Source organism: Hyla sarda, chromosome 9, assembly GCF_029499605.1.
Source record: "Hyla sarda isolate aHylSar1 chromosome 9, aHylSar1.hap1, whole genome shotgun sequence".
Taxonomy (NCBI): domain Eukaryota; kingdom Metazoa; phylum Chordata; class Amphibia; order Anura; family Hylidae; genus Hyla; species Hyla sarda.
Window position 1 is genome coordinate 186318828 of NC_079197.1, and position 11499 is coordinate 186330326.

General features: G+C 47.3%; 1 protein-coding gene across 1 annotated transcript in view; it reads right to left on the reverse strand.

Annotated features, from left to right (window-relative positions):
• Positions 1-11499, reverse strand: part of TNMD (tenomodulin) — a 156641-nt gene that overhangs the window by 79087 nt on the left and 66055 nt on the right. Inside the window, exon 4 of the mRNA XM_056539352.1 lies at positions 5799-5900. Coding sequence (XP_056395327.1) covers positions 5799-5900 — 102 coding nt within the window. The remainder of the gene's footprint in view (positions 1-5798; positions 5901-11499) is intronic.

Below are 11499 nucleotides of genomic sequence, written 5' to 3' on the forward strand. Positions count from 1 at the left end.
AGCATTGAGAAGCGTGTTTATAAACAAGTGGAGCCTCTCAATCTTGCGCCCGCTATCAGAGCATTAGCTAGTGCGCGATTGTCCTGTAATATTATGTAGCGCAACACGGCGGTCGGCAAGATTGTAATAAGTACGGGGAATCAGTCCACTCACCCGACCTCACAATGTTTCCCTAGGAGGGAGATGGATCCTCAACAGCCCTGAATGTTCGCAACGCCTGGCAGTATGCGGCAAAGTCTGCCTTCTGACAGGCAAGCCGCACTAACAAGCGATGTGCACTGCGCATGAATCTGTGGGTCCTCGTGGAGGAGCATGCGCCCCGATGCTGTATTGGGCTGTAAACGGTGGAGAGCTGGTGTGCTTAAATCTGGTTCTGCAGTCAATAAATATCTTTGCAGTTTCTTCAATGGTGACTTGTGACAGTCAATGCTCATCAGACGCATTTCGGGCTGTTTTGCACAAAAACTTTTTTATGCGTACTATAGCACATTTTTCTGCCCTCATAAGTGCATACCCCATACGTACATCTAAGTGTTCTACCATTTTGTTCCTGATAAAGTCTCAAGGGCCTAGATACTGTACAAGGCCAGACAAAAGTACTCACCTACTGCTGTTCTAGACAAATACTGCTGTAAGCGTAGTGAAGCGTATTGTCCTCCCCACATATAAGCACTAAGTGTGTCAGGCAGAGAAGTGCCAGGACGTGCACAGAGGAGTGGCAGAGGCCTAAATCCTTTAGGCAGAGGTAGCAGCAGACTTGGGGCGAGTGGCAGCAGGAGTCGAAGCGAGAGGCCTGAGCTCCCGTTATCAGCCAGCGGTCGTGTCTCCACCAGCAACCCATCTGCCGTCGTCGATTGGTTAACACGCTCATCCACATCATCATAAGTGACATCTGACACCCCCAGTCAACAGGCGGTGGGTTCCTCAGAGACAACCCTAAGTTGGCATGTCCCGGGAGCGGTCCCTGTCCTCCCATTGCCTTTGTGTGGGTTCAGCTCCTCTATTCACTGAGGACGATCTAATAGAGGACAGTCAGCAGCTACTGGACAGCCAAGAAGTGGAGGAGACATCCGCTGCTTCTTCCGCTGCATCAATATATGCTGCACCATCATAAAGCGGCCTAGGAGAACCATGGTTCTGATGTACTGGTCCAGCCTGCTGCATCTCCCAGTGGCACGCCGCTCCCTCTTTCAGCCAGCCAAGGCTCCACCACCTTAGCAGAAGGGAGCTGGGTGTCATACCCTCCTTCTGACGCTCCAGATGCTCCTGCTCCTTCTACTTTTAGTCAGTCATTCCGCTAACAATCCACCTACGAAGCCATTTCCAAGAGACAACAATATGCGCCCACTCTTCCAAAGGCGCAGAAGCTAAATGTGCTCCTGTCCAAGTTGCTGGTGTTGCAGTCCCTCCCTTTTCAAGTGGTGGACTCTGCACCTTTCAGAGAATTGATGGCTTGTGCCGAGCTGAGGTGGAGAGTCCAAAGCCGTAATTTCTTTGCAAAGAAAGCAGTACCAGCCCTGCACAATTTTGTGGAAGAGAAGGTGGGCCAGTCCCTGAACCTTTCCGTGTCCAAAAGTGCACTGCAGCACCAACGTGTGGAGCTGTAACTACGGACAGGGACAATACATGTCCTTTACGGATCACTGGATGAATGTGGTTCCTACACAGCCACAAAACCATTGTGGACAGGTCATGCCACTTCTTCCTCCACGCTCTCAGGTCATTGGTCCTGTGCCAGTGTGCGACGCCGCCTCCTCATCCTTCACTGTGTCCTCGGCCTCCACTGCACGTACAAATCTGGGTGGCCCTTCATCGTACCATGTGTGCAGGGCACGGCGGTGTCACGCTGTTCTTCACATGGTTTGCCTTGGTGAACGGAGTCACACAGGGGAGGAACTGCTAAAAGTCATTCATAAAGAAATCGGAGCATGGCTTACTCCACGAAAGCTGAAAATGGGAACCATGGTGACCGACAAAGGGAAGAATATCGTGTCCGCGCTGCGACTGGGAAGTGTGAAACATGCGCTCTGCATGGCACACGTGTTGAATCTGGTTGTCAAGTGGTTCCTGAAGTGTTCCCCCCATCTGCAAGACATCCTAACAATGGGAAGGAAACTTTGCATGCACTTCAGCCACTCGTACACCGCAAAGCACACCCTCCTTGAGCTGCAGCATCAGAACGGCATCCCCCAACATAGTCTTATTTGTGACGTTGCCACACATTGGAATTCCACCCTCCATATGTTGGACAGACTATACGAACAAAGAAAAGCCATCACCGATTTCTTGATCCAAGCAGATAGGAGTACTCCCCTGTGTAACTTCAATGTGAACCAGTGGCAGCTCATACGTGACACCTGCCGTTTGCTGAGGCCCTTTGAGGAAGCCACATTACTAGTCAGTTGCCAGTATTATGGGATTTACGACGTCATTCCACTTCATTTCTTACAACCTGTGTTGGAAACGATGGCTGGTTAGGGCAATGGAGACGTGGCGCCTACATCTCACGGCCACATGAGCCCTGTGGGAGCTGAACTGGAGGAGGGGCACAGTGGAGCACCGTTTAGGTTTCGTGCAATGGGCATTTTATCTAGTCATCTGACTGGAGAGGAGGAGCAGGCACAGCCAGAGGAGCCTGAGGGTTATGAGGAAGGCGAGACAGAGGATCCAGACACACCGTGGCAGTATGCAGTGGAGATGGAGGCAGGGAGTCCCTCCGAGTTGCTTGCGTAGTGACAGCCCAATTGTCACCATTCGGCAGCGGGATGACTTCTGGCTCTCCACCTTATTGGACCCTTGATTCTGGCACTAAATAGGGGCCTTTTTTACACCCACTGAGAGGGAGAACAAACTGACCTACTATAGAGACATCCTATGTAGTCAGTTGGCCGATGCCTATCGCCGCCATCGTCCATCCTCCCCCTGCACTCACCTCCCACTGCCATGGCTGCTGGGAGGGGTGGGGTGGCAGGAGCAGTACCAGCTCCATCAGCAGCAGCCTGAGTCTGCAGTCTCTGATAAGTACCTTTCTTCACCCACATAGTGAAGCAGCAGCAGGTAGACCTGGAGCAGGGCCTGAACCAGCAGATGGTGGCATTCCTTGACATGGCCATGCCAACACACCTTGAAGATCCACTGGACTTCTGGGCAGCCAAACTTAATTTTTGACCGCAACTAGCAGAGTTTGCCCTGGAAGCTGTCCTGCCCGGCCAGTAGTGTGCCATCAGAGCGAGTGTTTAGTGAGGCCGGGGCCATAGTCACCCCAAGGTGACTAAAAATGTGGAGAGACTGAACTTTTTTGAAGATGAATCAGGGATGGATCAGCCAGGATTTCCACCCATCAATGCCTGATACATCAGAGTAGATTGACTATGGTGCCACACCAACACTTCACAAATATGGATAGTGCCAAACAAATTTAAGGCGCTGATCCCCAGTTACAAACATTCCTCCACATCAGACCTTTTTTCAGCCACCTTCATCACCGGGTACTGGTATTGCCACCCACCCCACCAATCTGTCACCTGGTTACTTTCAGGACTCCTGATACTGCTGCCACCTCTAGGCTGTCTAATTCTGTCACCATATGGTCTCCTCATACTTCCACCACCTCCAGGCTGTGTCATTTAGCCACTATATTGTCTCCTCATGCTGCTGCCACCTCCACGCTGTGTCATTCAGCCACTATATGGTCTCCTCATGCTGCCAACACCTCCACGCTGTGTCATTCAGCCACTATATGGTGTCCTCATGCTGCCGCCAACTCCAGGCGGTGCATTCAGACACTATATGGTCTCCTCATGCTGCTGGGCCTGGGACATTACCTAAAATCTTTTGTGGTACCATTAGTTACCATAAATTTAAAAATTCATCTTTTAATCTTAGAAATTGTGAAGCCCTATTGTCTCCTCATGCTGCCAACTCCTCCACGCTGTGCCATTCATCCACTATATGGTGTCTTCATGTTGCCAACACCTCGACGCTGTGTCATTCAGCCACTATATGGTGTCCTCATGCTGCCAACACCTCCACACTGTGCCATTTAGCCACTATATGGTGTCCTCATGCTGCCAACACCTCCACGCTGTGTCATTCACCCACTATATGGTGTCCTCATGCTACCAACACCTCCACGCTGTGTCATTCAGTCACTATATGGTGTCCTCATGCTGCCCACACCTCCACACTGTGTCATTCAGTCACTATATGGTGTCCTCATGCTGCCCACACCTCCACGCTGTGTCATTCAGTCACCATATGGTGTCCTCATGCTGCCAACACCTCCACACTGTGTCATTCAGCCACTATATGGTCTCCTCATGCTGCCAACACCTCCACGCTGTGTCATTCAGCCACTATATGGTCTCCTCATGCTGCCAACACCTCCACGCTGTGTCATTCAGTCACCATATGGTGTTGTCATGCTGCCAACACCTCCACACTGTGTCATTCAGCCACTATATGGTCTCCTCATGCTGCCAACACCTTCACACTGTGTCATTCAGCCACTATATGGTCTCCTCATGCTGCCAACACCTCCACACTGTGTCATTCAGCCACTAGATGGTCTCCTCATGCTGCCAACACCTCCACGCTGTGTCATTCAGCCACTATATGGTCTCCTCATGCTGCCAACACCTCCACGCTGTGTCATTCAGCCACTATATGGTCTCCTCATGCTGCCAACACCTCCACACTGTGTCATTCAGCCACTATATGGTCTCCTCATGCTGCCAACACCTCCACGCTGTGTCATTCAGCCACTATATGGTCTCCTCATGCTGCCAACACCTCCACGCTGTGTCATTCAGCCACTATATGGTCTCTTCATGCTGCCAACACCTCCACACTGTGTCATTCAGCCACTATATGGTCTCTTCATGCTGCCAACACCTCCACACTGTGTCATTCAGCCACTATATGGTGTCCTCATGCTTCAGCCTCATCCATGCTGTGTCATTCAGTCACTATATGGTGTCCTCATGCTGCCAACACCTCCATGCTGTGTCATTCAGTCACTATATGGTCTCCTCATGCTGCCAACACCTCCACGCTGTGTCATTCAGCCACTATATGGTCTCCTCATGCTGCCAACACCTCCACGCTGTGTCATTCAGCCACTATATGGTCTCCTCATGCTGCCAACACCTCCACGCTGTGTCATTCAGCCACTATATGGTCTCCTCATGCTGCCAACATGTCCACACTGTGTCATTCAGCCACTATATGGTGTCCTCATGCTGCCAACACCTCCACGCTGTGTCATTCAGCCACTATATGGTCTCCTCATGCTGCCAACACCTCCAGGCTGTGTCATTCAGCCATTATATGGTCTCCTCATGCTGCCAACACCTCCACGCTGTGTCATTCAGCCACTATATGGTCTCCTGACACTGATGCCACCTCCAGGCTCTGTCATTGTGCTGCTGTGCGGCAGTGATTCTAGTAGTGATGCCGGTAATCTGCATGCTATTCTGAATAACAGTATTATTTCACTACCCCAGCACACTCCATATGCGTTTTAGAACAAAGCAAAGTGTTCTATACCCCTATAGAGGCTGTATGTAGGCTAGATATAGCCGTTTTTAATATAGATTTGCCGCAAAAATATTTGGTCCGAACTGATTTTTTTCAGAAAATTCGGCGAATCGGACGAATCAAATTTTTCAAACATTTGCTCATCTCTATTTGCAATGTACAACATCCTGATTTTAGTTTGGAGGATTTGTTCAATATTTGCCAAAATATATAAGAAAAATCTGCACATCTGGACTGAACCTTCTAGAACCTTACCGTACCTCAACCACCTCCAGCTCCGTCTCTTCTACCACCGGGATTTCTTTACTCTGAGTCTTAATGAAACATTTTTCAAGTCCAGCAAAGTAGATTCCAGTAATTCCCTAAAAATAGAAGAGAAAACATTGAGGTGTGAACTGATTGCTGGGCAGAATATCCTGTATTATCACTCACCACATTGAAAATAATGGAGAGAGAGATCTGTCACTAAAGCCTCAATCATAAATCACTGGTGTAAAAATACAACAAAAATAGAAGGAACAAAAAATTACCTAAAGTATTCTGGTAAAATTACGAGGAAATAACTTCTGTAAAATCTAGAATAATACTGCATCTTATACAACTCCTATAATACTGCTCCTATATCTAATATAATACTGCCTCCTATATACAAGAATATAACTACTATAATACTGCTCCTATATACAAGAATATTACTACTATAATACTGCTCCTATACACAAGAATATAACTACTATAATACTGCTCCTATATACAAGAATATAACTACTATAATACTGCTCCTATATACAAGAATATAACTACTATAATACTGCTCCTATATACAAGAATATAACTACTATAATACTGCTCCTATATGCAAGAATATAACTACTATAATACTGCCCCTATATACAAGAATATAACTACTATAACACTGCTCCTATATACAAGAATATAACTACTATAATACTGCTCCTATATACAAGAATATAACTACTATAATACTGCTCCTATATACAAGAATATAACTACTATAATGAGAATTCGGGTAGAAAAACAGACATGGTCGCACATCTACAATCTTGTATAATGATCTGATTGCTTCTCAGCATAATATCAAAACTAACAGGTTGTTAGTATACATTTTTGATCAAAAAGTACAAGCCCACTCGCCACGTCAAGGCCACCTATTTAGAGTGGGTCCCTAACGTCCCTAGCATAAAATGGCGCAGCACCGAGCGGCGACCACCACCGCCGCGACACCAATGCCCACAGGGGGGAACGACCCACCGGCAGAGCGGCCCCAATGCCACTCAAAACCAGTCCATGGGCCGCACCCCCCCGCAGACACGTTACTGCCGTGGCGCCGTGTCTGCGGGGGGGGGTGCGGCCCATAGACTGGTTTGAGTGGCATTGGGGCCGCTCTGCCGGTGGGTCGTTCCCCCCTGTGGGCATTGGTGTTGCGGCGGTGGTGGTCGCCGCTCGGTGCTGCGCCATTTTATGCTAGGGACGTTAGGGACCCACTCTAAATAGGTGGCCTTGACGTGGCGAGTGGGCTTGTACTTTTTGATCAAAAATGTATACTAACAACCTGTTAGTTTTTGATATTATGCTGAGAAGCAATCAGATCATTATACAAGATTGTAGATGTGCACCATGTCTGTTTTTCTACCCGAATTCATATAACTACTATAATACTGCTCCCTACATACAAGAATATAACTACTATAATACTGCTCCTATATACAAGAATATAACTACTATAATACTTCTATATACAAGAATATATCTACTATAATACTGTTCATATATACAAGAATATAACTACTATAATACTGCCTCCTATATACAAGAATATAACTACTATAATAATGCCTCCTATATACAAGAATATAACTACTATAATACTGCTCCTATATACAAGAATATAACTACTATAATACTGCTCCTATATACAAGAATATAACTACTATAATACTGTCTCCTATATACAAGAATATAACTACTATAATACTGCTCCTATATACAAGAATATAACTAATATAATACTGTTCCTATATACAAGAATATAACTACTATAATACTGCTCCTATATACAAGAATATATCTACTATAATACTGCTCCTATATACAAGAATATAACTACTATAATACTGCTCCTATATACAAGAATATAACTACTATAATACTACCTCCTATATACAAGAATATAACTACTATAATACTGCTCCTATATACAAGAATATAACTACTATAATACTGCTCCTATATACAAGAATATAACTACTATAATACTGCTCCTATATACAAGAATATAACTACTATAATACTGCTCCTATATACAAGAATATAACTACTATAATACTGCTCCTATATACAAGAATATAACTACTATAATACTACCTCCTATATACAAGAATATAACTACTATAATACTGCCTCCTATATATACAAGAATATAACTACTATAATACTGCTCCTATATATACAAGAATATAACTACTATAATACTGCTTCTATATACAAGAATATAACTACTATAATACTGCCTCCTATATATACAAGAATATAACTACTATAATACTGCTCCTATATACAAGAATATGACTACTATAATACTGTCTCCTATATACAGGGAATATCTCTACTATAATAGTGCCCTGCAGGGCCGGCGTTAGGGTGGGGCACACCAAGAAATTGCCTAGGGCCCCCATCCACCAGGTGGCCCCCTGCCGACTGCTCAGCATAGGCCTAATCAAGCCCGGGGGGATCCGTGGCTGCCACTGAGCAGCCCACAGGGGGCCTCCGTCACATTCGGGACACAAGTATGTCCCTGTTACCCTTCTGCTGCGGCCCCCGCATTAACTTTAAAAATGCAGGGGACGCCAGGAGTTAGCACATGCAGGGACGTCACTGACGTTCCATGCGTGCGCCCATAGCAATGGAGGAGCAGAGCTGTGAGGAGGACGTGCGCAGGCTGGAACGGTAAGTCACCAGCACCAGCTAGCAGCACGTCCTCTTCGGTGCTCCGACCACCGCTCCTCCCATCCCAGGACCTACTGCTATGGTCTATAGGCCTTAGCAGTAGATCATGACCCCGGACTGGAGGAGCGGTGGTCGGAACACTGAAGAGGGGCAGTATACAGACATACAGCCTACAGCCATACACTGTATATGACTGAAGGCTGTATGTTTGTGGGGCAACTGTACTGCACATAATGTGGGGGACTATACTGCACCTAATGTGGGGGAACTATACTGCACCTAATGTGGGGAAACTATACTGCACCTAATGTGGGGTACTATACTGCACCTAATGTGGGGGAACTGTACTGCACCTAATGTGGGGGAACTATACTGCCAACCTAAAGTGGGGGAACTATACTGCACCTAATGTGGGGGACTATACTGCACCTAATGTGGGGAACTATACTGCACCTAATGTGGGGGAACTGTACTGCACCTAATGTGGGGGAACTGTACTGCACCTAATGTGGGGGAACTGTACAGCACACCTAATGTGGGGGAACTGTACTGCACCTAATGTGGGGGAAATGTACTGCACCTAATGTGGGGAAATTGTACTGCACCTAATGTGGGGCGACTGTACTGCACCTAATGTGGGGGGGCTGTACTGCACCTAATGTGGGGAGAACTGTACTGCACCTAATGTGGGGGAACTGTAATGCACCTAATGTGGGGGGACTGTACTGCACCTAATGTGGGGGGGGGGGGGGAAGTGTACTGCACCTAATGTGGGGGGAAGTGTCCTGCACGTAATGTGGGGGGAAGTGTACTGCATCTAATGTGGGGGGGACTGTACTGCACTTAATGTGGGGGGAAGTGTACTGCACCTAATGTGGGGGAACTGTACTGCACCTAATGTGGGGGAACTGTACTGCACACCTAATGTGGGGGAACTGTACTGCACACCTAATGTGGGGGAACTGTACTGCACCTAATGTGGGGGAAATGTACTGCACCTTATGTGGGGAAATTGTACTGCACCTAATGTGGGGCGACTGTACTGCACCTAATGTGGGGGGGCTGTACTGCACCTAATGTGGGGAGAACTGTACTGCACCTAATGTGGGGGAACTGTAATGCACCTAATGTGGGGGGACTGTACTGCACCTAATGTGGGGGGGGGGGGGGAAGTGTACTGCACCTAATGTGGGGGGAAGTGTCCTGCACGTAATGTGGGGGGAAGTGTACTGCATCTAATGTGGGGGGGACTGTACTGCACTTAATGTGGGGGGAACTGTAATGCACCTAATGTGGGGGGAAGTGTACTGCACCTAATGTGGGGAAACTGTACTGCACCTAATGTGGGGTAATACAGGAATGTAGGTGCACGACTGTGGTAGATGTATACAGTGACATTGGCTATCCCTCAACACTGATGTTAAAATTGAGACATTCGCCAGTGTATCCTTATATGAAGGACACACCAGAGCCCGCACACCAACGCCAAGGATTCTCAAATGGCTCAGGACCTAACGCTAAACCTACCTGTGCGTGATAAGCAAAACCAGGGGCCAGTGGGCAATTACGGCAGCATTTGGTCCGACTCACAGCCTCCTCCCAGTTACCTCCAGTGTGGCTGAGCACATACAATGGGAGGAGGGAGGCGGACTGTAAGCCCCACCTGAGTTGGCTGATATAGGTGCCGGCCTCACAGGTGAACCTTAATGCTGCCTAGAAAGTGATCAAGGCGCATTACATTTGGAGTTTATACACATCAAAGTATAAAATGTAAACAACAACAAAGACGTAGTCTCAAATGACTGGAGCCACTTGAGAAACCTTGGCGTTGGTGTGCGGGCTCTGGTGTGTCCTTCATATAAGGATACACTGGCGGATGTCTCAATTTTAACATCAGTGTTGAGGGATAAACAATGTCACTGTATACATCTACCACATAGTGCACCTAATTGTTACACATCCCACCGTTTATCTTATGTAGGATTCTATTGTGGCACTTGTAGTCCGCTGCAGGCATCCTCCAGTGTATGCATTTTTATACTGGGGATCGCCCCTAGCAACGGACTACAAGGGCAGGATCTGCTCCCCCAGTATATATGCACAACCACATTTGGGGTTGAGCACTTCCAGCCATCTAAGACCACATCTTTGTTGTTGTTTAAATTTTATACTTGGAGGTGTGTAAACCTATATGTAATGCGCCTTGATCACTTTCTAGGCAGCATTAAGGTTCACCTGTGAGGCCGGCACCTATATCAGCCAACTTAGGTGGGGCTTACAGTCCGCCTCCCCCTCCCATTGTATGTGTTCTCTGGAGGTACCTGGGAGGACTCTGTGAGCCGACCTAATGCTGCCATAATTGCCCACTGGCCCCTGGTTTTTGCTTATCACGCACAGGTAGGTTAGTGTTAGGTCCTGCGCCATTTGAGAAACCTTGGCGTTGGTGTGCGGGCTCTGGTGTGTCCTTCATATAAGGATACACTGGTGAATGTCTCAATTTTAACATCAGTGTTGAGGGATTAGCCAATGTCATTGTATACATCTACCACAGTAGTGCACCCATATTCCTGTATTGTATTATTATAATTGTTACACATCCACACGTCTATCTGGTGTAGGATTCTATTGTGGCACTTGTAGTCCGCTGCAGGCATCCTCCATTGTATGCATTTTTATACTGGGGATCGCCCCTAGCAACGGACTACAAGGGCAGGATCTGCTCCCCCAGTATAAATGCACAATTTTACAACTGCACTTGATCACCTCCAGCCTAATGTGGGGCAACTGTACTGCACCTAATGTGGGGCCACTGTGCTGCACCTAATGTGGGGCCACTGTGCTGCACCTAATGTGGGGCCACTGTGCTGCACCTAATGTGGGGGGGAACTATACTGCACCTAATGTGGGGGAACTGCACTGCACCTAATATGGGGAAACAGTACTGAACCTAATGCGGGGGGGGACTGTACTGCGCACCTAATGTGGGGGGACTGT